Source organism: Chelonia mydas, chromosome 4 (genome assembly GCF_015237465.2).
Source record: "Chelonia mydas isolate rCheMyd1 chromosome 4, rCheMyd1.pri.v2, whole genome shotgun sequence".
In the NCBI taxonomy this organism is placed as follows: Eukaryota; Metazoa; Chordata; order Testudines; family Cheloniidae; genus Chelonia; species Chelonia mydas.
The window spans coordinates 3796631-3823999 of NC_057852.1; the positions used below are offsets into that span (position 1 = coordinate 3796631).

A 27369-nucleotide genomic window follows, 5' to 3' on the forward strand; every position below is an offset into this window, starting at 1 on the left:
ACTTTTTCACTAGGAGGATGGTGAAACACTGTAATGCGTTACCTAGGGAGGTGGTGGAATCTCCTTCCTTAGATATTTTTAAGGTCAGGCTTGAGAAAGCCCTGGCTGGGATGATTTAGTTGGGGATTGGTCCTGCTTTGAGCAGGGGGCTGGACTAGATGACCTCCTGAGGTCCCTTCTAACCCTGATATTCTATGATTCTATGATAAACTCAGCTGCCAAGACGATCCAGCTGGACAGGGACCACCCAGCACTGCTGCTGCTTTCTGCTCAGCAGCTGGGATCGGCCTCTCGCCCAGCACAGGTTGATATAGACAGAGAATTTGCCATTGAATTCTGTGGACATTTTGTTGTGTGACATTTTTGATGCCTTTTGAATGCTTAACTAGCAACATCTAGTGACTTTCCAGGGCTTCTCTGGCAACTTCCTGCCGTGTGGAGTTGGTACCGCTGCTTCGGGGGCTGGCTCAGAAGTCCTGCTAGTGCCTCAGACAGCGCCAGGCTGGGAACACGGGCAGCCCGGCCTTCACAAGCCAGGGCAGCGAGGAGAGGACGTGTGTCCCAGGACCTTCATTCCATAGCCTTTGCTCTCCCACAGCGGAAGCACCTGCCCCCGCCCCTAATTCCTGCCAGGGTGGGACATGGGGTCAGCGTGGCGGAGAGGAACGTGTCTGGGAAAGGCACCAGCCCTGAGCGCTCTCATTAAGCCCTGCTAAGTGGTGCCGGGAGCAGGGATCGAGACCGGGCTGGTAGCAGCTGCAGATACAACAGCTCAGCCGTGGAGCCTGCCTAGGACGGGAGGCTGCAGAAGGGAGGTTAGGGCAATGGCAGGGGTGGGGGAAGGGGGGGCAGCAGGGGGCCAGAGGAGAGATGGGGGGGCAGCAGGGCCAAGGGGTGGCGGGTGCAGAGGCAGCAGGGGCCAGGAGTAATAGGGAGGTGGGGAGAATACAAGTGCAGTTCCCCTGCAACTGTGACTGATGTTTTATTTCCTTGTTTCTGAAGGCACTAAGCCAGCAGTGGACTTACATGGGAAGTCCAAGCACTTGAGCAGGTCCATTGATGTCAATGGACCATGCCGCTGTTTATAATTGAACATATGCTTACAAGTTTGCTGGATTGGGGCCTTAATGTTAGAATATATTCTAATAAATAATAAGAACTGGAAAGTCACACTCTTAAACTTTGTAATGTTAATAGCAAAAGGGGGTCAGTTGTGAAGCTTTGATCCAAATTCCAGTTCTTAAACTTCGGATCCAAACCCACCCGCTTCACAAAGAGGGTTGGGATTTGGGGTTCTGAACTGGCCCATCATAAAATAAACCTGAGCTGTGAAGTTGAAATCTAGAGCTGACCTTCCTTGTGGTTCTCAGTGGTTTAGATTCTGCGTCCTACTTTCAGGGTCCATCTCTAGTTAGAAATTAACTGTACAGAGAGAATTGAATTGCAGGAAAGCTCAGAAACCTGCCTCGAATGTCACTGTTAATTGGCCTAGGCACATGCGATTAACAGAGATTTCTGTGCTCTCTCTACTTTCCAAAAAGCCTTTCAAACCACTATTCTCCTGCTATGAAATCTGTTTTTCCAGGTTTGCTAATGATGCCATACATTCAGCATTCTTTGATACTACAGCTGCCAGAAGAGACATCACAGGCACCAGGAAGGTTAGCAAGAGATTTCTGGTACTTGTGATGACCAAGAGAGCTCAGGTCTCCTTGTAAACCCACAAGAGCGAATGGATTCAAATGGAGAGGCAAAATAATTTGATATAGTTACATTAGAAAAGATTCCTGACATAATTATTGGGGGCAGTTATCACAAGAGCTCGAAAAGGATTGTTTGCAAATATCTCTGTTCTTCAAATCAGCGGCTCTCAACCATTCCAGACTACTGAATCCCTTTCAGCCATGGGCAGCAGGGCTCAGGCTTCAGCACGTCTCTTAACTTCGCGGGGCCCCTGCTTGCCAGCCTGGCACTTCCAACCCCTGAAACCCATCCCACCACCCCCAGGTTGAGAAACACCAATACTGTATATACAGCAGTATAAACAAGCCATTGTCTGTATGAAATTTCACTTTGTATGGACTTCGCTAGTGCCTTTTATGTAGCCTGCTGTAAAACTAGGCAAATATCTAGATGAGCTGATGTACCCCCTGGAAGACATCTGCGTACATGCACCCCTGGTTGAGAACTGTTTCGAACTGATAATATGCCAGTACAATCCAGAGCTGCTTCAGAGTTGTGTAGCTCTCTTTTAGAAATGTCTCCATCTGCTATTACATAATATTGCAAATCATGACATCAAAAGTAGCTCTAGAAATCAAAACTCCTTTGTCTCTTGATTACCTGCAGACCACCAGAACCTTTAAAAATTGTGCCCCCCTCATATCAGCAATTACCAGGTGCCTCTGCCTGAACACCTCATCGATTATTAATCTATCCCTCCCATTCGTTGTGGCTCTGATGTCTCCTTCAGTAGAGCTCAAGTTTTAGACATTGTACGTGCAGACAATCTCTTTACACTTACTGTGAGTGAGTGCCATTTGGAGAAACAGCAACAAAAAGAGGTGGAGTTTATATGTTCTCTAGTATTTAGATATAGGAACAGGGACTATGGGAGCTCCAGAGGGCCACACATGCTGTTACAGAACAAGTGTTTGCGGTCTGTTGAGTTATATGATCTATCTGAATTTGAATTTTACCACAGTAATTAGTACTCAGCCTATGGCTCCGCCATCAAATCCCAGTTATGCAGGGTGTGCATCAATCTTCTATGTTCATAGTTCAAAAATATAACTAGGCCCTGGGTCTTCAAAGCCAAAAATCAATTTGGGGGGGGGGGGGGGGGGAAGTGATGGAAATTCTGAGATGAGTTAAATGAATGGGAAGAGTTTTGCTTTGTTTCAAGTTAAGATCAGATTTATTTTCAATCTTTTTGGCGAGGATATTTTTTAAATTTCTGCCCAGTTATGGAGATTAATGGATAACTGTAGCTGCAGCATCAGCTTTACACCACCACCACTTGCTGTTCTTGCAAGAGTGCAAATCACAAGGACAGGTCCCCCAGAAGCAAGTGAACCTTTTCAGGAAGGAAAAACACGTGGGCAGTGCCTTGGACACAAACTTGGGAACTGGCTTTTCTACCACAAGAGGCACAAGCAGAAGACAGAACAGCCTCAAGGAGAAGTTTCTGGCCTGGGGGGACCTGCCTGGTCAGAATCGTTGCTCTTGTGCTTACTGGAGTAGAACTTTGACCTTTTCCTGAAGAGCCTGACACAGGTCTTTCAGTGATGCTGTCCCAACAGGATCCAGCCTGGGGTTGCAGCAGCTGAGCTCCCTGGGAGTCTGGCTGTAAAGCTCCCAGGTGATGAGACAGAAAGGAGCTTCCTGCACAGAGGGTGAATGTTCCTGCCCAGCGAAGGAGCATTTCCAATTGTTTGTTTCTTCAGCCATTCTCACACATTTCCTGCACCCCGCCAGCACAGCGCCTGTCACACCTGGGCACAGGCTTTGCCACTTGGGCAGGTTTAGGTAACAGCACACAAAAAAAATTCACCCTGGTATGACCCCCACTGATCAGAAACCCTATAGCAGGGACCAGGCATGCGCATGTCCCCAGAGAAGCTGAACACATACACCTGCCTTTACTTTTAAGGTTTACAGTTACACGGGGGGGCTGCCCAAGGGAAACCATCTCCTTCGGTTCTGACTCCTGTTGCACAAACCCTGAGCTGCCTTCAGAGCCTGCAGTACAGACAAACCTGGTTAACCTTAATTAATTCTTAGACTTCAGCTGTATTCAGATTTAAAACGGAGTCCTAAAGCGTTTAACAAAGGCCGAACCTGGAGAGAACAATGCACGTTGAAAAGGGACTAGTCAGCCCAACCCTGGCCTTAGCCTAAGCAGTCAGCGGAAACTGGGGCTATGGATCCAAACTCCTCTCTGGCAAGAACTCCAAAGGTGTCAATGCAGTTACAACCAGGGATGTATGTGGTCCAGCAACAATCCAGTACTGCAAGAATACTCCAGATTTCTCACTATACAAGACATGTGAAGTAAAATCCACTGACAGAGTTCCCACCTTTCCATGCTCTCACTGATTACGTACATATAGTTATGCACATTTTCTGTCAACACACAAAGTAAGCACATAGAGTGACTGCTGCATTTGAGCTTCATTTAACTGGAACTGCCTCTTCAGTGCTGGGATTCTGCTTTCAAATGCAATATAAGATGCTACTGGTCACATCCCAAAGAATAATGGTGCTGTCTGCCTCCCATTGTTGCCCCAAGGGTAAATGATGTATTGGTTTGCCCTTCTGAACTGTGCTATTTATGTAGAACACAGATCAGACAGCAACCTGAAGACTGGCAACCGGTTAGTGAGCACAATATTCTGCTCTCTGGTTGAGAATGCCGGCTTGATTACAACAGTTCATTAACTCCCAAGCATAGTATGACAGTGAGGGGTGTGCATGCCGGCTGAAAATGTATGGTTTCCCTGCCCACCTTAGCACCATCTCCTCCACTACGAGGTCAGCGACACCAATTTCACTGATGCTTGGCCTGTGATTAGTCACAGATTATTTTCATTGAATGCCTAGTCCCCCTGCTCCTTGCCATTGTGCTGGGTTGAAGCATGGCACTTGGAAGTGAAGGTATTCCCAAACTAGTATCTTCTGGCTGCCTCGTTCTGCCTCAGGCTGGGGGGTTCTTTTGGGTTTCTTGGAAGTGAAGAGAGACAGGGATGATTAACATCAGGCAGCATATCCTCACCGCGGAGAGGGGAGAACGTCCCCAGAAGCAGCCGCTCCTGTGAGCTGCTCAATAGTGATAGTCTGAAGTGTACTTGGTGAGCTAACATTGTGTGTGAGGGACACAAGAACAGTGATAGATACTTGAACATATCGACAACAAACCAAGAACCCACGGACTATTTGGCAGGGCTACCAAGCAGAATATTGCACCCAGTGGTCACTAATGCTAGAAGCTTTAAACTGTGTAGAAAATTAAATGGTTTTGCACATTACAAAAATAAAGACAAACCACATTGTTCCACACCAGTTAATGAACAGCAGTGAACTTCAGGTGAATGATCCCGCTTCCACATGAAATAGAAACAAACTGGAGTGCTCTAAATACTGCCATCAATCCCAACATTATGGCTATTTGTGTACAGCAAACAGAATCCCTGAGAAGCCGCTCACACAGTTCGTTTGTCAAGCAGCTCTTCCTTGGAGGATGATCATGATTCTAAGGTTCAGGTGTAAAACATTTACTCAGTTCTGCTTTACCAAGCCACGGCATTTATTCCTTGAAAACATCTGAACTCTTCTTGTTAGTGTGTCCATAGATCACGCCGAGTTATCAGGAAACGGTCTTCCAGCTGGGAAAGAGATTCAAGTCCAGGGTTTTCTTTTCCTCACTTAACATCACAGCAATAAATCACTAGTTTCTTCCTCTGGGGAAAATAGAGAGTGAGAGAGACACATCAGTGGCAGTGAAGAGAACAGGAGAATGTTTCCAAATGTGGTAAATGATGGGAGATCCTTGCTATTTATCCAGCCCCAGCGCTGGGCCCAAACAAAGCCTATATCCATGTGGGCATTCTGTGCCTCTCCTGCCCCCTCCAAGCAGTGACACTGAGCTCCAACAGCTGGAGAACATGCAACCCGTAAGGCTGGCCTTGTCTCTATGCCCCTTTGAACATCTGTGTCCTCCCAACTCCCCCAACATTTGCAGGTGAATTTAGTTCACTGGTGGGTTTTACGATAGTGCTAAGTGGACCGTCACTGGAGAAGGTTTCAACATTAACCTGAAAAGACAAGTTTATGTAGATTAAATTACTGTGTCAACAGAGCGCTGTCCCCAAGCCATTCTGCTCCTGGAGAAACCTCCTTTTTATTGAGCCAGAGGATTTGGAGGTTTTCCCCAAAACCAGAGGTAGGCAGTTCTTAGCCCAGACTAGCATTCCCAGCCCTCTCATGTTGGAAAGGTTTTGCCAACACCTAATACACACTAGCTGTTGCTGATAAGATCACTCAAATAGTTAAGCTATTGTACAGAAGCTAACTAAACTTGTTTACAGTTAAAATAATGTAAAGAAAGAAAAGAAGCCAGCTACACACTGCCCACTGACTCTGGCTTGTAGGGCTTCGACTGGTCATGACTAGAGATTGGTCCAATCCAAAGCTCCATCTGTGAGTGCCTGTGTTCCCGACTTGTGGGTGCACAGGTCTTTGCAGCTCAAGCTCGGGTTTAAGTATGGGACTTCCAGAGAAGCTGAGGACTCGGTATTCATCCAAACCTGACCAGCACCAGCCTTGGCACAGTTCATGGGAACAAACACCAAACTATTCCTGACAAGGAGGCAAGGCCTTCCCATTTCAGTGTGTGCCTCGTGGCTCTGTAACATCTCGAGCTCTCAGCCACAGGGGCACTCAGTACTCCTGGGGGGATTCTGCGCCACTGCGCACGCACAGAAACATGTCCCCCCACTGATTCTCTTCGCTTCCTTGCAGAAAAATGGTTTCTGTGGGGAAGCAAAGAGAAGCTTTCCCAGTGCTCACTGTGACGACGCGGGGATTTTTCCTTATGTTGTATGTGAGCCGATGAGAGTCTTACTGTTCTGCATGAATGCTGTGTGTGCCTCAGTTTCCCTGTGTACTGCACCAATGTCTAGGTGGTGGGAATAAGGGTGTGTGAATTATGCGGTGGCTGCTCCAGCTGCCTGCATGGATGCCATGGCTGTCCCCTTCATAAACTGAGACCCAGGAGGGGGATGTGACCAGTGACTCTTGGCCTGGAAAGCGAGACAAAGGCCGGAGGAGGAGGAGCAACGGGCAGGGCAATGGCCAAGCAGCTGGAAGCAAGTCAATCTCAGGTGACTTGGGGGAGGGCCAGAGCCTTAGCTCTGGGCTCTCCATCCCCAAGATGGACTTGGATGAAAGTCACTGATTTCTGTGCTAACAAGTTCTGTTCTACGCTGTGTTTCTGTCAACTAATAAACCCTCTGTTTTACCGGCTGGCTGAGAGTCATGTCTGACTGCGCAGTTGGGGTGCAGGGCCCTCTGGCTTTCCCAGGAGCCCCGGCCACGTGGACTCGCTATGGGAAGTGCACGGGGAGGAAGGGGATGCTGAATGTTCCAAGGTCAGACCCAGGAAGGTCAAAGCTGTGGAAGCTTCTTGCCCTGGTGACAATATGCTCAGAGAGAGGAGGCTCCCACAGAGTCCAGAATGGCTTCATATGGAGTAGTTCCAGAGCATTGACCCGGTGACTCCGTGACACTCACTCACCCCTCCCTGGCAGTGCAGACACATCGGTTTGGGAACCTGGAGCAGCTGCGGGAGAGACAAGTCAGTGGGGGGAAGAGTCCAGATGCACGGGCGTTGGGCAGACAGGGGGAGCAACTCCCCGTACATTGATTCTCCCGCCATTTCCTGGCCCCATCACTCCTCAGCCAGGGGGGAGCAGTCCCTGTACAGGGAGCTTCTCCCCCGTCCACCCAACCCCCGTGCATCTAGACCCCGCTCCCCACACCCAGAACCCCCCCATGAGGCCTCCCTGCATTGGGAGCCCCTTGCAGCCTCCAACCGAATTCCCACCATGCTGAGCCTCACCCCTGCATCAGGAGCCTCCTGCACCCAGACCTCCCCACACCCAAATCCCCACCCTCCAGAGACTCACCCCATGCATTGGGAGCCCCCCACACCCAGACCCCCCTGCTGAGCCCTAACTACCTTCACCTGGACTCCCCTGCAGAGTTCCATTCCCCCTGCACCCCTGTGCATCCAGATTCCCTCCCCCACACCAAGCTGCCCACACCCTGATTGCTCCACATAAAACCTGGTACTCGAGGGAATTCTAAACCAAAATTTAAAAAGTGTGCCAAAAAATTAAAGGTTTTAAGATTCTGCAAAATTCTGCATATTTTATTTGTCAATATAATCACATCATTTTCAATTATTTTGGTAATTTATTTCAAAATACTTGTCAGCAAAGAACTGAAAATAGTGTGATGACATTGCGTTATTTTGACAAATACTGTATGCAGATTTTTGAGAATTTTAAAATAGTGTGCAGAATTTTTATTTTTTTGGCACAGAAGTCCCGCAGGAGTAACTCAGTGTGGGGTGCTGCCATGGCGTGCCGACTCAGCCGTTGTCTCTGCGTGAGCACCTCAGGAAACCCTTGCAACCGAGGTTTCTGGACTTCAGTGGAAAAATCACAACATACCGATTACCTTCCACAGCACAGACGTGTTTAAACTGCAGTTTGAGGAGTGTAGCGTAGCAGCTTTACCTTCTGGATCAGCACTTTAGATGCTACAGAGAAATCATTTTTACTACTATAAAAAACCTCTTCAATTAAGCTGGCTGGAGCTGCTCAGCAGACCAGCACTCCCCTGGCCACGCACATGATCAGTGCATTTTACATTCGTGCTGAGCAGTGCAGTGGCCTCCAGCGCCCAGGTGGCTCACTGACTATTTGATCAGACACAGCGGGTCGAGGTCAGCCTACATTTTTCTTCTCCAAGTAGCTTCCTAGTGACAACCCCTTCCCGGCTCTCACAGCAAGTCCACATCTCAGTAGTGCTGAACTGCTCTTTCTGGTATCCGGTTATTTCAGGGGTCACCGACCCCACCTGATCTTCGTTGTTTGATAGGCCAGGATGAGCCTAGAATGCTCCAAAACAAAACCATGGAAAGCACCACGGTTAGCACAAGGGAGAGAGCGCACTCGGTTTTAGGGCAACGCTCCCAATCCCGCAGACTCTGAGCTATGCAGAGTGGTTCCCTGTCCTAGAACAGGATGGCCATACGGGGTCAGATCAAAAGGTCCATCTAGCCCAGTGTCCTGTCTTCCAACAGTGGCCAAGTGCCCCAGAGGGAATGAACAGAACAGCTAATCATCAAGTGATCCATCCCATCGTCCATTCCCAGCTTCTGTCCATTCCCAGCTCCTGGCCTCATTCCCCAGCTCCTATTATGTTTGCTCTCTTCTCTTCCCACCAAGTCCCCCTTCCCCCGCCCCGCATCCTTCTCCACAGGAAACATCCAGGTGGGAAGCCAATCCCTCCCCAGAGCTGTGGGGAAGGGTCCCCTCAACCCCACTATGATCCTGTTCCTGGAGCCTGTGCAGGGGTCTTTGGGGTCAGCCTTCGGTGGGTTCTTGATCACAGAATCATAGAATATCAGGGTTGGAAGGGACCTCAGGAGGTCATCTAGTCCAACCCCCTGCTCAAAGCAGGACCGATCCCCAACTAAATCATCCCAGCCAGGGCTTTCTCAAGCCTGACCTTAAAAACTTCTAAGGAAGGAGATTCCACCACCTCCCTAGGTAATGCATTCCAGTGTTTCACCACCCTCCTAGTGAAAAAGTTTTTCCTAATATCCAACCTAAACCTCCCCCCACTGCAACTTGAGACCATTACTCCTTGTTCTCTCATCAGCTATCACTGAGAACAGTCTAGAGCCATCCTCTTTGGAACCCCCTTTCAGGTAGTTGAAAGCAGCTATCAAATCCCCCCTCATTCTTCTCTTCTGCAGACTAAACAATCCCAGTTCCCTCAGCCTCTCCTCATAAGTCATGTGTTCCAGTCCCCTAATCATGATTGTTGCCCTCCGCTGGACTCTTTCCAATTTTTCCACATCCTTCTTGTAGTGTGGGGCCCAAAACTGCTGTGGGGACCTGACAGCTGACAATGCAGGCAAGGAGTCCGCTGTCACTCTGCTCCCCCAACACAGCTCGCAGGTCTGTCTTTGATGCTACTCACAGCTTTGCCAAGCAGCAGAGTGAGGCTGCCCCTATTCTCGGTGATGTTACTGCTGCTCACAGCTTCAGGAAGTGCCAACATGAGCAGCAGTGCTGGAGCCATCTGCCAGCAGCCTCAGGAAGGCAGTTCTGCACCACGTCCCGCACAGAATGCTGCTGCGAGTTTCCCTTAGGAACCGCAGGGGTACAGCCCTCATGAGCAGGAAGCAGGCCCTTATGGTCTGCAGAAGCTGAAGGCACTTGGAGCCATGGGCTCCTCCAAGCCCTGAGCTCAAGTCTGTGGCTGAATAGCCCTGGTAGACTGCTCTTCTTCAGGCTGTTACCAGCTCGCTACACAACGTGACTGCACTCCGTGGCTCCCTCTGTGGAGCAGCGACTGCACATGTGAGCGCTCCACAGCAGCTGGTCAGTCTGACACTCCTGCCACGTGTGCCCACACCAAGAGATCTGGTTCCAAAGGTGCCCGAGAACGGGGAGTGTGCACCTTTCCAGCCCAGCTCCCGAAGGACAAGCCCAGCCTGGCAGCTTTCAGGCCACTGTGCGGTTTGCCGAGTAGGGACACACGACTGGCAGTGCAGACCCCAAGGGAGCTCCAGTTCCCAGCCAGGCAGGAATTCTGTCGAGGGACTTCAATGAACAAGTCCGGTTCCTTGTTTACAGGAGCAGGCTCTCGCTGAGCAAAGTTTTCAGGAGGACACCATGCATTTGTCTGGGGTTAAAATGCAGAAGGGTTCGCGCAGCAGCCAGCCCTCTCTTAGCAGTGACAAAGGGAGCGTGAAGGCCTGATTCTCCCCACTTTCCTAAGCTGGTGGCATGTCACACCTGCTCTGCATTGCTGTAAGTGGCTGCACCAAAGGCAGGGCAGGGTGAATCGGCCCCGGCCCCTCCCGAGATAGCTCCTAGGACTCCATTACACTAGTGGAGCTGTGCGTCCTGCCTAGTGAGAAACTGCTACTTCCTTTTTCCACCTCACCCGTTGGCAATAGATGGCCAGAGCCCAGCACACACAGTGTAGGACTCTTCAGCTGTAAGATGGCAGCTGCAGCCCCCGCAGGCCAAACCGCCCCCTAGTGGCCCACCAGGAACAGGAGCCAGCACTTTGCTCTGGGTAGCAAAGTGTCATATCCGGCAGCACACCCAGAGGAACGGGGAGAAGAGCTTTCAAAAGCATCTAGGTCTCATCACAAGGCAACAGTGTTTTTTCCTCTCCAGAAAGCCTCAGTGAATTTTAAGAGCTTCCAGTCAATATCCAGCTGATCCCTAGCCTGTCCCTGTCAGACACAATACTCAGGCACATTACGGTGACTGAATTCATCCAGTCTTCTGTGCAGTCCCTGCAGGAGGCTGATGGGAACTCTGTTAGAGTCTGCCTCCTAGGAACACATAAGGAAACCACATTCAGAGAGAGGCAGTTCCCAGCAGATTAACCAAACCAGCACTTGGAGGAGTCTGAACAGGTCTTTGTGGGGGAAACGTAGAATTGCAGGGGATCTCTGAGCAGGAAAGGATTCCTCCTGCTCTTTAGACTTCGCCAGGCAGCCCATCCTCGTAGCGAACACACATTTTAGCTTTGCTATTAGCTTTCCTGTCCTGGCATCATCTTCTACCGATCAGATCAGCATAGTTACCACAGTGGGATCAGTAAAGGGTAATGTTACTAGACACTAAACTGGGTTTGGGCACATGCAACCAAATAGGTGAGCCAAGCAGACCAGTTCACATAAGACGACCTGACTCTAGTGCCAAAGAGCAATGCTTGCAGCTTCTGAAAGACTTCTGTCTCTCCCCATCTCCCTCCCCCAGCATGATTTGCTGAGGTACCTGCTCCATGGGGGAAATCGGACAGCAGCACAGGGGCTAGTGTAAGGCACGCCACACCCACACAGTGGTTACACTGGGAGCCACTAGCAGTGCAGCCTAATAGGGATTCCTACACATCCCCTACAAACCAGAAAGGGTCTCCAGGCTGGCTCCAGAGGCTCCAACAGCAGTGGGGTGAGGGCGCAGACCTGTAGCGTTTACACAGCTCCATCGGCTGCGATACCCTGCTCCACCGGCCAGGAGATGCTATAACTGCGCTCTGGATATCACCTCTCCTGATGCTCCGCGCACGACCAGAGCACCCAGGCAGTATGTGGGCAGAGGAAACTTTATACTAGCTGGCGCATTCAGTATTTATCAGCCATGGGCGACGGCAGCATGCCTGCAGCTCAGATCACCATGTGCGAGACACATCCGGAAGGGTTCTCAGGAAGGGCGTAGTTCTGCTCTGATCAGTGGCTGAAAATGGCATTGTGGGGCTTCCCGTTCACTGTGCTTCGATGTGTCTGCCCCAAATGCCCAGCGTCTGAGCACTGTGGTGGGTAGCCAACCGCCAGCCCTGCAGGGGAGCGAAAGCCACGCACTCTGCCTGGTAAACCATCGTCAGCACCAGAGACCCGCAATCGGAAGGGTTAGACCAGTGTGTGTGATGCACAAGCTGGAAGAGAACCCATCTCACTCACCCAGAGGTAAAGCACTCATTTGCCACTGAAATCTGGGGACACGTGTCTGACCAATAAGTGGCACTTTTGCAGTTGCTTTTCTCAACACATCTGCACGCTGAGGAGGAGGAGAGGAGCAGTAAGAAGCCCAAGAGTTGTCTGCCTTAAAAGGTGACTGACAGGGCCCTTTGGAGGGAGTGGAGTCAGTCATATTAAGCCGGCTGTGGTGGTGTTCTCCCCTACGTTAGCCCATGTAAGATGGGGTAGTAGCACCTAGTGGTCAGTCTACCCCACCCCCTGGGATGGCCCTTTAAGGATCTCAGAGTAGCAGCCGTGTTAGTCTGTATTCGCAAAAAGAAAAGGAGTAATTGTTTCATGTTCTCTGTGTATATAAATCTCCTCACTGTATTTTCCATTGAATGCATCCTATGAAGTGAGCTGTAGCTCACGAAAGCTTATGCTCAGATAAATTTGTTAGTCTCTAAGGTGCCACAAGTCCTCCTTTTCTTTAAGGGTCCAGCACATACAGAGAGAGACCTAACCAACTAAAATCTTCTTCTGCCCTGGAGTTGTGTCCCACCCCCACTGACTTGGCTTCCCCTGGATGGGACAAGGTGGCTCCTGCTTCAGCTCTGCCCTCCCCTCCCAGAAGCAAGGAGAGAACTGGGAGGGAAGAAAGAGAGCTGCCTTTTTCAGAGAGGCTATTGCCCCCTGCCATCCATGAACAATGTACTGCCCAGCAGCTTCCTCCATACTCCTGCCACCCCTAGCCAGTCTCCTGGCAGCTCCAGTCCTTCCAGGGACAGGGAAGACAGGGGAAATCAGCATTCACTGGGAGAGGGCAGCCAATGTTAGCAGTGTGGAGGAGCGGATGGCCAGTATTCACTGGATGGGGATGTGGAGTGGCACATTGTATTCACTGCAACGGGGTGTGGCATCAATATTAACTGAGCCTGCATGGGGCACAGACATGACTTGGAGGTGAGGGGGAAGAGTGCTTGTCTCTTAGAAGGACACTGTAGATATTAACTCAGCTGCAGCCAGTCATGTAATGAGGTTGGGCTTAGAGCCAGTGAACACTGATACTCATAAAAGCAGTTCTGTAATGCCAGCCAGGAGATGGGATTTCTGCTCTGCAAAAAATTGAGTTTGAGGGAAAGTATCATCCCGAAGCAGGACAAAAAGCCACAAAACTTGAATTTTTTGTGGGGATGAAATTCCTAAATTTTTTGCTTTGGAAATACTAACACATTCCCTCAGTGGCACCACTGCAGTGTTTCCAAAACAAAATGTGCTCCCTGGAATCAGCTGCTCTGCGGTAGCAGAAGGAGCTGACAGTCTGGGAAGCCCACCAGGTGAGCTGCGGAGAACAAGGGAGCCCCAGTGGCCCGTCTGCCTGCCTGGTGCCCAGCACAAGTGCTGGTGGAATCAGGCTGTTCCTGCAGCACATTCCGATCCCACCAAACCAGTCCGTTCCGATGGAATGTCCAGCCAGCACTCGGAGTTTGGCGGGGACCAGTAGTGAATGGAGGATACATCTCGTAAGAGAGCAGATGAAACTGAGAAGGGCAGGGGCATCTTCCTAGCCCCGTACCAGTGAGTGTTGTTTGAATGGGAAGGGTTAGGATAACGTCCTAGCTCTACACCATCGTGAATTTAGGAGAGGATTCAAAGTAACAGATCTGGCTGATATTTAAAGAACTTCAGTTCAAGGTTTACAGACTATTCCTCTTACAAATGCCACAGAAAGCAGGATACGTACAGACAGCGTGTGGGTTTGTGCAGCACCAGCACGTCAGGGACTTAAAACACGTAGCTGATTGGTCAGCGGCAGTTCAGTTGCTCCTAAACTCAACCTGCTATAGACCAAGCATCATGTGTCAACTATAACCTAGCACATGCCAGCCCAGAGCTGAACTGTCCTCTTATTCCATCTCAACCTTCGATATGTGAAATCCACTCGCGAGTGAATTAGGTTCACCTACATTTACAACCTCATAGTTAAAAAAGGCATCTGCAGTTAACTGTCCGGGACAGTAATTTTGTTACTGGAATTCATACCATGTGAAACTCAATTAACAAGCTGCCCCAGTCCATCCCTCCACCAAATTATGGGAGGAACATTTGTGCTATAGAGTGCTATGGTGAAGAGGAGCCAGATCCCACTGGCCTGCTCTACCGGTCTGCTTTTAAAGTGGTCCGATAGCTACATGCACGCTGTCAGACCCCACTGAAACTTGTGACTGATGCAACCCCAAACACTCACCTGTATGGGAGCAACTCCAGGAAGCTCCACAACAGCAAGTCTCAGCTGACTTTTCTTCAGTTACATCTGAATGAAACAGTACTGAGAACATTTTTACATTCATCAACAGGTCCAAATGGGTGCACAGCAGGTAATCAAAGGGTCAACAGAATTTCAATCCCAGTGTTTCATCTCCAGCCATTAATGATGCCATCTGATTGCTGCAAGACTATCGTTTCACGTCACATCTGGTCATCAGTGACCCTCAGATTGCGCTGTACACTTCAGTTCTCAAGGGTATCTCCAGAGAGACACGCTTAGCTCTGTTCCCACTTCAAATAGTTCAGAGTTCCAAAGTCTGGTCTCGCTGTAAAGGCAGGACTCCAAACCCAAGAGAGACAGTAGCCCTACAGATCCTTCAGCCACATCACGGTTTCACACGCCGCCCGATATAAAACCTTTAGCACTAGCATTGTCATTCATCTGGAGGAGAGAAGGACAAAGAAACTGTCACGTAGCAGCAGTCTTTCATGGCTTATAGTGTTCATCATGAACAGATTAATACACATTCTGTTTTCTTCCAGTTGCCAAATATGGTGAGTACTCAGTCTAAATAAAATGGCTCTTTTTCAGAACAGACAGTGCTTCTTTTGTCATAGGTTTGCTGGCAAATGAGTCACCACCACAGCTACTATGGACTGGGGCATGAGTGTTAGATGCTGCCTAGGGCAGACTGAATATTTGAGGGACAAGCCTTACAGTGTTTGTGTTCCATCTCAAACTGTTTAGTTTGAGGGTAGAAATGTATTTGCTTCCGAGATCTAACACAGTGTCAAACAAACAAAAGGAGGTGTGGTTCAGGGGCTTCAGGAGATGAAAGGTCTACAGACAGAGCTGTGTTTGAAAACTGCATTAACACACAACTCAACACAGCTTCCCCCCTCTCCCAAGCTGCTTTAAACACAGTTGGCCCATTGCAGGGAAACAAGGGCAAACGGTGCTTAGAACTAGCTTCAGACGGTGAATGAGACCACTGAGGATCTAAAAGCAGGAAAGAACACCAAGGTTGGTACCCAAGATGAGAACAGCTGGCCACGTACCCAGCTGACATTCTTTGCACATCTTTGTCTGCTACTGTTATAGAGCACACCCCTCCCCACGAGGGGGCACACATGAAACATGAATCTCTGAAGAGGGACTCAGCAAAAGGTTTAGGAACCTCTGCCCCACTGCATCCAGAGAAGCAAAGACACCATTTTAAAACCTGGACCTTTCTATCAAGTGATGTGTGGTCCCTATCTGTATTCCATGCATGGGCAGGCATGTGCCCTATGCGCCCCAGTCGAGACATTTTAACAAGCAGCATCAGTTGGTCTGCGCACGCACAGTAGATCTCCTCATGCTCCTGAACAAGGGTACAAGAGGCAGTGCAAGTCGATGCCCCCTCAGTTCCTCTTCCTGCGAATTTAACCTGAAGCAGAAAGCTGAAGCAGAGGGGATGGAGGGCGGGTCATGGAATACAAAGAGGGACAACACATCTCAAAGAACTTCCCATTACAGTCAGCAACCCCCATTTCTTCTTCAAGAGCTGGTCCCTACATGTATTCCATGCATGGGTGATTTGCAAGCAGTCCTCAGACTGGAGATGGAAGCAGGCAACAAAGATGCGTGCACTACTGCAGATCCCACTGCTGCATTTGTAGTAGAGGTCTGGCCCAGTGCGTAATGTATAGCAAATGTGTGTCTGGAACTCCAGGTAGCTGCTCTGCATATGTCCTGCATTGAGACTTCCTGCAGGGATGCTACCATGGCGGCCAGTGCTCTCGTGGAATGTGCTATTATGCCTCCGGGAGGCGAAATGTGAGCTAGCATGTAGCACTTGATAAGCAGCCAGAAACCCACCTAGAAATCCTTTGAGACGATATAACTGTGACATTCTACACCTTGGCAGAGCGTCCTGGAACCCCCATATTCCTCATTTTTATATAATTGTGATCTTACATTTAAAGCATGACTTGTAAGGTATCAGGGGAAAGGTTATGATCTGCTGAAAGTCATTTCTCTATCCATAGATGTGTATCATTAATGCATATGAAGTTATGAGAATTGTGTTGTATGGTGGTCACTAATACAAGCTGTAAATTGGGGAATCAGCCAAATATTAGCTCCCCAGAGGCAACAGCAAGAAAAGTAACCAACACCCGGGAGGGGTGTTGAACAACCCATCAACAGCCATTGTCCAGCAAGGGAGCTACAATGCAATGACTCACCTGCATGAGGCCACACCAGGGAATTGTTCAACCTTGCTTGGAGACTCAGCAATGCCCCCAGTCATGCTTGGACTTGTGTTTTCCAAGCACATGAACTGAGGGTATAAAACAGACAGAGTGGCCATATGTTTGGCCTCTTCTCCTGCCCCCACCTACACTGCAAGCAACTAAGACACTGAGAAGAAGACAAGATTCCAGCAGAGGATATCGGCCCAGGTTTAAGGAACAAACCTCTATATTAAGGACTGCAATATCCAGTGGGGTGAGGAAACTGCTTAATCTAGATGTTTCCCAGTCTAATAGGGTTGAGAATTTAGACTGCATGCTTATATTTTATTTCTTTTGGTAACTAACTCTGACTTTTTGCCTATCACTTAACATCACTTAAAATCTATCTTTCGTGGTCAATAAATTTGTTTAACTGTTTACCTTTACCAGTGAGGTTGGACGAAGCGTGTGGCAAATCTGCTCAGGATTGACAAAGGCTGGTGTATATCCACTTTCCGTTGATGAATTGGTGAACCAATTAATAAACGTGCACTGCTCGTCTTGCGCAGTGCAAGACGGTATATTCCTGGGGTACAGTGCTGGGAGCTGGGGGGATTTGGCTGTGGTGCCTTTCCTTGTGTGATTCATGAGTGGCTCTGGGAGCATTCATGCAATCTAGCTGGGTGTGGGGCTTCACATGCTGTTGTGCTGAGTGATGACAGCTCCTGGAGCAGTTTGCTGCTGGTCACTAGCAAGGCATTATGAGAGAAAGCCCAGGCTGGAGAGAGTTCGGGAGGTACAGTGGTCCCAGAAGTCCCAGGCTGCACCCTGGGGATCCCATCACAATAGCTTGACCTCGGGATCTCTCAGCTATCATGATAGAGTGCCTCGGTGACTTTCTGATGGGTTTAGTTCTTTGCAGGTAAAAAGCCAGTGAATGCCCAACGTCAAGGGAGTGAAGTCTCTTCTCTTTGGGAGAAGTGTGGAGTTTGGGAAAAGAGACAGGTAAGTGAATACGCTGGTTAAGGTGAAATTCAGAGACTAGCCTGGGAAGAAATTCAGGGTGAAGGCAAAGGGATACCTTGTCTTTCTGAAATACCGTAAAGGGAGGATCTGCCATGAGGGCTCCCAATTTGTTGACCCTTCTGGCCAAAGCGATGGCCACAACGCCACTTTCATGGATGGTGGCACAGGGAGCGGGAGTAGAGAAAGGGAGCAGAGAAGCGTACCTTTTTAAGGTTTGACCATCGAACGAAGGAGGCAATGATCCTGGTGGGAACCCTGGAGTTGATGTGGTCCTTGTTGGGTGAGTAGACTGAGTTGAGCCAGGCCTGTAGGCAACATAGATGAAGTCTAGCAAAGTGTGTCACATTAGAACACGCTGCCACATGGCCTAGCAGCAAAATGCACATTCTCATTGTAGCATTTGGTCTGTGGGAAATTAAATAAATCAGGTTGCATATCATTTGAAACCTTTCTGCGGGGAGGAAGGCTCTTGCAGAAAGAGTTCAATAAATTTTGTTGGCTTCATGAGGGATAAAATGGATTTTTCTCTGTTCACGCAAACCCCCAGTGCTGTGAGAAGCTGAATGAGGAATTGAATAGCTGATGCGATCTTCAGCCGAGAGGGTCCTAAAAGGAGCCAATCATCCAGATACAGAAAAACTGTATGGCCCTGACATCTCATCTGTGCTGCCACCACAGAAAAAAATCTTTCATAAACACTCTGGGGGCTACCACTAGTCCACACGGGAGGACCCGGAATTAGAAGAGTTCCTTACCCACCATGAACTATATGAGCCTCCTGTGGCAAGGGTGAATATCTATATGAAAATATACATCCATGTTGAGAGCTACGGCCCATATTTCCTCTATTGATGCCAACGTAACCATCCTTTATTTTGACTTTCCAGTGAAGATGCTGACGTGCTAAAGATCCAGATTGGGTCTCTACCCCCAATGTTTTTAGGGACTAGGAAATATGGACACTAGAACCTTCTTCCTTGATACTGAGGCAGGATGTGTTCTATTTCCCCTCAGTATAACAGGGATTCTACTTCCTGTTGAATGGTCATCTAGTGAGACTGGTCCCCAAAGAGGGAGCGGAATGGGGCTTGTGCGGAGGGAAGGGGAGGAACTCTATGGAGTATCCCTGATGGATAATCTCCAAAAACCCAACCAGCTGTCGTGATTAGCTCCCAGTTCCAGGTGAAAAGAGTAAGATGGCCCCAAAAGGTGGTGGAAAAAAGGGTAGGTGGCATCAGAGATGGCATTTGGGTCTCGACTAAGATGTCAAAAGTGGTTCCTAGCAGTGGGCTGGGAATGGGTAATGGTTGAGGTGGTAGAGGGGGCTTAAAAGCAGGGCCTCTCAGTCTTCTGTTGCTTGCATGGAGGCTCAGCAGGATGCTGGTAGTAGAAAGCATGAGGAGGAGGAGGAGGTCTTGATTTATAGGTCTGCCTCTAGTGCTTCCTTCTTGGGGCTGGTGGGCAGATCCCCAAGGAGCAGAGGGCAGATATCAAGTCCTTTGACGAATAAAGAGAGTCATCAATTTTTTCATTGAAGAGGTTCAACTTGTCAAAGGGAAGATCTTGGATAGTATTCTGCACTTCCCTGGGAAATCCCGAGTATTGCAACCAAGAATCCCTCCTCACAACAATACCAGTGACCAAGCTCGTTGATGCTCTATCCACTGCATCAACTGCAGCCCAAACAGCCATTTTTGCCACCAACTTGCCCTCCTTTAGTAAGGACAGGAATTGGGCTCTGTCACCCGGGGAAAGTTTGTCCTGAAAGGCCACCAGCCTAGAGTAGTTGTTGAAGTTGTATTTTGGTGATGCGGAATAGCAAGCCCACAAAGAAGACCTTTCTCCCCAGGAGGTCCGGTCTCCTGAAGCCTTTGTGTGATGGGATGGTCCCTAGGTATAGTGACCTAGTCTTTTCTGTAGCAACCTGTACCGCCACAGAGTCTGGAGCAGGGTGGGAGAATAAAAATTTGCCTCCCTTTGGTGGGACCAAAAAGTGCCTGTTGGCCCTCAGAGGTGTGGGAGTACAGGATGATGGGATGTGCCAATCTTACTAGTTCCAATATGGCCTCATTAACTGGGAGGACCACCTTACTTGGGCCCTGAGGCTACAGAATGTCTAACAGTTGGTGTGGGCCTTGGGTTTCCTCCAGAGGTATCTAGAGACAATTAGCCACTCTTCACACAAGTTGTGGTATTGCTGATGATTGTCCAGTGGGGATGGGGAAGAGGAGGAGATTCCCATCAGGACTGTCTGTGCCTGTGGTTCTGGTTCGACAACCTCTTCCTCCTCATACACCAATGAATCTGGCTGTGGGTGAGAAGGAGAAGGGTGGAAAGTCTCCTGGGTGAGTCCCAGGCACCTGCTATCAGGATCCTACAGTCCCCAATAAGGCCAGAAAGAGGGGCCAACTGTTTGAGGGGGACCCTGTGGCATGGGAAACTGTCAATCCCTAGGAAAGTCATGACTATACAGGTAGCAACTGTAAGTCCTGGATTGCCTGTTTGGGCTTGGCTGTCGGGGGGGGGTGTGTGTGTGTGTGTGTGTGTGAGAGAATGAAGGAGGAGCCAGCTCATCAGATTCATCTGAATCTGAAAATTGCTCCTGTTGGAATGGCAGAGCTGGCAGCACCAGCTCAATGCTGCCTGATGGTTGTAAGTGAGATGGTTCCTGGGACAACAATGTACTATTGTCTTCTGGTCTAATAATGTCCTCAGGAGGGTTGGGCCAGAGAAGAGGGGAGACTGTGGACAGGGGAGAAAGGTATCCTCTGGTGCGTTGTAGGTCTGAGTATGTCCCAATGCACGGGGCGTTCAGCTGGTCGGCACCAACAGTACGGGTACATTCCTGGGCATGATGAGGTCTTTGGGGAGGTAAGTCAGTATCAAAGAGTCTGGACCGTTGTGGACAGAACCAGCAGATGGCTGTCTTTATGCTTCACAAATGCAGTCTTCTTCCTATATACTTTACCCTCAAGCCTGGGTTGTGTGTGGTTTGTTTGTTTTTGTTGTGGGTTTTTGTTTTGTCTGTCAGAACTGGTTCTTTAAGATATGTAAAGGTTTGCCTGACCTCAATGGGCTCAGGGAAGGAGCACATCTCTTATGGACAGTCACTGATGGCGTCTGTCCTTGTGCCCATGAGTGCCCCTTACTTTTGTGGGAAGCCCTGGAGGACTCCACTCCTAAGCATGTGCTCATAAGGGCGCTGCTCATTTGTTGAGGCCAAAGTACATGGGTGTCTCCCTGGCTGGATCAGAGAAGGGCCTCATGGCCTTCTTCATCAAGCATTCCTAAGGCAAAGCTGAAGGACTTCGTGATTTCTCAGTGGAAACAAGCGACAAAATATGCATCTCACCCAAACAGTAGAGGCAGCATTGCTATTTGTCACTGACAGAAAAGGATCTAGAGCGGGAGATGCAGTTTTTGAAGCATGGGACTCTGGACATAGTCCCAGACCATGGGGAAGAAGTCCTTGGTCCAGGGAAACAAACTACTCTAGAACTATAACTGTACTAAGCTAAAAAGAACAATTATTCACCAACCATTTTATTTACAGGTTTTCTGAAAAGCTGAAGAAAGAGAAGACACTGGATTCCAACTCAGGAAATGTGGTGGTTAGAAGGAACTGAGGTGGCATCTACCCGCACTGCCTCTGATCTCCTCGTGCTCCCAAGTTGAGGGTATCTACTGCGCCAAAGGACACTGCTTGTTAAATTCTCTGGGCATGGGAGGACAGTGCGCATGTGTACCCACACATGGAATATGCGCACAGACCAGCACTCAAAGAAAAATCACCAGTTAGTCAAACATTTGCTTCATTCAGCAAAACAAACAGAGGATTTTGCTTTACTGTACCTTTATTCTGAGAATGGGATGTCCACATCCCACTAATAATTAGAACAGTCCCTGGGCTCTGTGGTGGCTAGTTTTCAAAAATGCTTAGCAAGGGCTTGTCTTATGTAGGGTTTTTGGCGTGTACTGAAATTGGGGGTCCGTGCGTCTCTCAGAGCTCACTTGGAACAAGGGCTGATGACTGTCGGAGTGGGGGGGTAAACCAGTGCAACATTGACTCGCTCGCTGCCATTCCTGGGGCAGACGATCTCCGTCACTCCCTCTGGTCTAGGCTGACTCAGCAATTCTCCTGAGAGAGAGAGAGAGAGAGAGAGAGAGAGAGAGAGAGAGAGAGAGAGAGAGAGAGAGAGAGAGAGACATTGAGCATCACAGCCATATTCACAAGACAGCTCATTTCACAAAGACTGATAAGGGAGGCACCTAAGACCAATGTCATAAAAGTTCTATAAGGAATTTTATTTTTCAACCCAACAAAATTCTCATCTGCATAACCATGATGGTGATTATAGCTGGAATAACGCTTCTCCAGACAAAGGCAACATCTGCCATTACACCCCGCTCCCCTAACCTGCATCACCACAGACGGACTCCAAAGATCTTTAGCTAGACACGGCAAATTGAAGTGGGTCTCTGGAGTCTAATGAGGCAAGGACTGCAGAGTAGGTGTTCCTAATTAGGATTCAAGGGCAGATGAGATCTGAAATTTACCTTCCAACGAAGCTCTGCATATACTATATGAATTGCAGGTGTCAGTAAACCAGCTGGCAGATCAGTGGAGAGAGCTATAGTCATCCCCCTATTATTTGTGTCTATGCAGTACTGTGATTGGTACTCTAACCGCCACCCCCACCCCACATAGAGAGATTACTCTATCATGGAATAAGTCCGTACAAATCTAGCTAGAGGGATTCTATGACTACCCGATGGAGACTCTATTCCTTTGCATAAACCAGCAGTGGCCAAATTTGAGTTTCATTAAAAATTTAGATTTGGGGATGCAACATTCCCAGGGGCTGCTGCTCTCTAGCTCAGAAATCATGCTGCACCAGGCTGCTGGCTCTTTGTTTGCTGGCTGGAGTACGTGTCCTACGCTCCCATTAGAGCAAAATGCTGTGTGTCAAATCCTGCTCCCAGAGGCTCCTGCACAACCTTCCATGCAGTCAATGGGAGTTCCAGGGGTGCACTCCAAGGCAGAACGTGGGCCTCTTACTTTGACCTTTGCACAAAGTACCCATCTTCTGCATTGGCCCTTACGGAATTAAGCAAATACAAGAGCATGCCGCAGCTGCCTGCTGAGGGGCAGTGGTGGTACATTTCTACAGCTGACCCATTCACCAGGGCTCCCTTCAGCAACTACGCCATGAGTCAGTCAAGTTCACTTGTTTGATAAAAAGCTACTCCTGATTAGCCAGTTCCTGACACCCCAAATCACAGAGAAGTCAAGGGAGGGCCCTGCACCAGCTACAGTCATGTGACGAAGATATAAGTGAAGAGACAAACGGACCAAGCCCTGAGTGTTTGACCCTGGAATAAAGAGCTGTTGTAGCAATGTCCCTTAATCCTCAGGGATGCACCATTTAACACCCCTATCTGGAACCATGGTCTGCACTTGGATCTAGAACTGCAGTTCCCAAACTGGCCCAGGGAGTATCAGTGGTCTGCAGGGAACTGCTGTTCTAGGAGAGCTGGCCGATCACAGGGTGCCAGTTACTCTGCATTTTCAGCTGCTAAATCACATTAAAAGCAGCTAAAAATACATTAAATAATGTCCCTCATTTTACTTTTCCATGTAAGCCCCAGCTGCTGATGCCAGCGGAACCTTACCGGATTGCTTACGGCAGCAGCCCATGCCATGGTGAGTGGGAGGGCAGTTGGCCAGGCGATGCTCTCTATTAAGATGTGGTCTGTGGTATGGAAGTTTTTGGGACCCTCAGGTTTAACCCCTCTACTCCCATCTCTGGGAGCAACCGCTGGGACAGTGAGCTGGGTTTCACCATTTGTAACCAGCCCATTAAACAACACCACAGACATTGATGATCATTCAAGTGAGAAGAGAGAGAACAAGAAGAGCCCATAGCAGGCTCTCTTAAATGTCCAGTTAAGAACAATAGGCTGGGAATGACACATGCACTTGCTTACACATTAAGTAAATGGGGGTGGGGGGGAGAGAAGAGAGCGACAGGAAGGCTAAATCAGAAATAGAACAAAAAGTCATATCTCTGGAGGTTTGCCCATCTCCATTAGAAGACAACTCTTACTTATTTTCCAAGCCTCACCTTTAGTCTTTAGCTTGTGCAAATAGCCTTCCCACAGCACGGCTCTCATTTGTAACCTCTCTGGCTTCTCTAAACTAGGAGTGATAGCTGAGTGATTTCAAGTCTAAAAGTTCACATCATGCCATCCTACTGTAGTGTTCTCTTCCTGGGCATTGCTCCTGACCAACAAAAGTCTGATTCACAGCCCAGGGTAAAACTTGGCATTAAACTATTTCAGAATAGTCATGTCTAATTCAGGTTTCCTTCACGCAGTAATGATTATCCAAAGCACGACTACGGTCACAGGTTTCAGGCCACAGATGCAATACACCATTAACAGTTGCCGAGCAATGAGAGATGTTGGACTGAGAGCACTATAGCGATATCGTGCAGACATCAGCACTGCAAGTACCCATCCTACTTGACAATGTCTCCACTGTGATGTGGAGGTGACCGTTTTACCAGTGATAAGGTACATCAGCGTCCACTAAGCACTTTGCCTGTTTGCCTAGACTGCTGACAAAGATGCCAACTGTCCCAATGCTGAGGGTTGTGTGTGTGTAAGTCAGACAATTGTACGCCAGCAACAGGACTGGGATTACCAGCTCATCTTACAAGGCCACCTGTCAGACGGTAACAAGCAAGTTGCTACTGACCTAGATCAGAAGTGAAGTACTGATGGACCAAGATGGCAATTTCCTGCCATATCCTGGACAAACCTAACTGAATTAGGTTCAAGTATCTTAGGAGTTCGTTGTATTAAAAACGTCAGTGTTTTTATGTATTATTATGGGTTTGTATATAACAGGGGTGGCCAAACTTACTGACCCTCTGAGCCACATATGACAATCTTCAGAAGTTTGAGAGTCAGGGCTCAGGGCTTCAGCTTTGTGGGAAGAAGGGTTTTGGGGCTGAAGCCCTGAGACACCCCTCCCTGCTGCACAGAAGTCATTCCTAACCCCACCACCCCACCGCAGGGTGGAAGCCCTGAGCTCTCCCTCCCCAGTCTGGTAGGCAGAGAATGGGGGAAGGGGCCCTTGGCAAGCCACACTTTAATTGTAAAAGCTGCAGTTTGGCCACCCCTTGGATACAACATCTCTAGGGAGACATGACTGATGTAAACCCTGGGAAACGGTAAGAGCGTCAAAGGGCTACTTGAAACAAAAGGCCAAGCTAGAAGGAACTTTCAAAGTGAAGTGGGTGTCCCAGGAAATCTCTCGGTGTATGCACACAGACCCCTTCCGGCTATGCAAGAACTCAGCCTTCTGAATCTTTGCCCTTAGGAAGGGTCCACTGGCTGCTGATCAGCTGTTACACGAGGACAAGATCAAAGGCCCAAAAATGGTATAAAGAAGTGACCCTCAGATTCCTGGGGTGCTTGTTCTGAGCCAAGTGGTTATGTGCTTGTAACCACAGAAAAACCTTTCGGTGGGGTCTGAGAGATTAATCACCAGCCAGAACCCTTGCTGGAGTTCAGGGAGATCTCTCTCAGCTTGTTGAGTAGTTTCTTTTATTGGCTTGAATGTGTGTTGTCTGCAACACTTGTGACCCTCAGAGCGGCTCAATGCCAGCTGGCAGAGGGCCCACCATACTGTAACTCATGTCAGGCCCGACACACTCACTACCCCCCCCACTTTCTGTTGTCATGTCAGGTATCACATGTAAACCCATTACACACTGGTCTCAGAAGTCACTGCGTGAGGTATGTACAGGTGGTATTCAAGAGCTTGTGGGTGGGCTGGAAATATGTTCTTAGAATACGTTTGGGAGGCAGTGCATACACGAAGCCTGACAAAGGAGTCTGGATTCACCTCTCTGACTGGCGTGACCTGAGGAAGAGCTCTGTGTAGCTTGAACGCTAGCTTCTTTCACCAACAGAAATTGGCCCAATAAAAAAATATTACCTCACCCATCTTGCCTTAGTTACTGGCAGAGAACAATGAAAGTATATTTACATATAGGTAAACAAAGCCAACAAGCTATCAGGCTGTGGGTCAGAGTGTTTCTGGCTCTTGAGGCAGAGAAAAAAAGGACATTTTAGTTACTCATCGCTTAGAGAACAAAGGGAACAGCACCCTCTCATTCTGTGAACATTGGGTCTTCTGACCTGGAGGGCTGGAGATGCTGGTAACATGAGGTAAATGAGAAAATTGCTCAGACAAAGATTGTAACTTGCTAAGATCACGGTTCAGTCACTAGAAAGCTGGTTTGGTTGTTTGTAACCAGACCTGTCTCTTTTTCTCTTGCTTAATATCACTTAAATCTCCTTGTTAATACATTTATTCTTGTTTTCTTACCAAACCATCTTAGTGCTGCTATTCTGAATGAAAGCTTGAGTCGTCACCTAACCTAACAGGCTGATGTGTGCGCCGTTTCCTTGGAGGAAACACACAATTTCTGTGACTGTCCAGTGAAAGGGACACTGCAGGGGGGTATCTGAGGGACTCGAGAATTGGGATTTGCTGGTGGCTACCTGCAAGACAAGGGTTAGACTGGCAGAGTCCCAAGGAGTTTACTGGCAAGGCAGACAGGCTGTTGTGTCCAGACAGACCCTCACCGTGGCAGAGTTGGCGGGATGACTCATTTGAAAGCACTGAGATATGCAAAGACCCTCCACAAACTGAGAAAGCAGAAATGATGGCCGTGCTGCGAAGCCACAAGCAGGTATCTTCTAATATGCCAGGGATGACGCCACTTTCATCTCAAGCATCTGCCTGGGACAGCCTGTGAGGAGGAGGCAAAGCAGGCTGGCTGAGGCAGCCTGACTTGCTGGAGAATATACAGTATAGGCAGGGAACTGTGCAGCCTGGGAAAACCCAGTCCGGAGGCAGAAAGAGGCAGGCCTCTGTGCAAGAGAGGTGATGGCAGGAGAGCAGGGTGGATTGATTTAAATACCCAAGTGGAAAGCCTCAATTTAAATCACTGATGTTAATCAACTTTTCCATTTGTACTTCAGTTTCTAAAAAGCACTCTCACAACTTGATCTAGCCATTAAAACATGCTGATTTACAACTGGAGCCTTTACGCTAAATTTGGTGTATCTTTTTGCTACCTAGAAGGGTCCACTATAACTATATACATTTATTTAAGGAATTATATAGCTTAACATTTTCAGATTCTTCCTAATCGTACACTTTAGTATGTTAGAAAACGGTAAATGATATATTGCTCATTTACCAGTTAATTAACTTTTTGCTCATGATTTGGGTCAAGCTGCAGTAGCATGATAACTGGAATTTTAATTATACACACAAAACAGCATATCAAATTTATTTTTACTACAAAAAGCCATTAACACAGTCCAGGATTTATTGTGCCATATTTATAAAGCTTGACCTCAAAAGTCAGATTTTTTTCTGATTCTTTATATAGACAAGCGGCCTTTAAGTCAAAGATTTTGATAGAAACTCGTGGATTCAGCATATTTAGTTTTTTTATTTAAATGTTTTAAGAGATTATAAGTAGTTTATACACATTTTG

General features: G+C 48.4%; 1 protein-coding gene across 9 annotated transcripts in view; it reads right to left on the reverse strand.

The window, feature by feature from the left end:
* Positions 1-3084: 3084 nt before the first annotated feature.
* The window catches only part of MFHAS1 (multifunctional ROCO family signaling regulator 1), a 118298-nt gene continuing 94013 nt past the window's right edge, over positions 3085-27369 (reverse strand). The window contains exons 2-4 of one of the 9 annotated variants that reach the window (XM_037896529.2): positions 21797-21923; positions 17989-18090; positions 14523-14984 (exon numbers count right to left, since the gene is read on the reverse strand). In XM_037896529.2, coding sequence (XP_037752457.1) covers positions 14981-14984; positions 17989-18090; positions 21797-21923 — 233 coding nt within the window. In that variant the 3' untranslated portion in view covers positions 14523-14980. Of the gene's footprint in view, positions 5460-14522; positions 14985-17988; positions 18091-21637; positions 21924-27369 lie in introns of those variants that run through there. The other 8 variants (XR_006290328.1, XM_043545235.1, XR_006290327.1 and 5 more) reach the window with 8 other exon arrangements.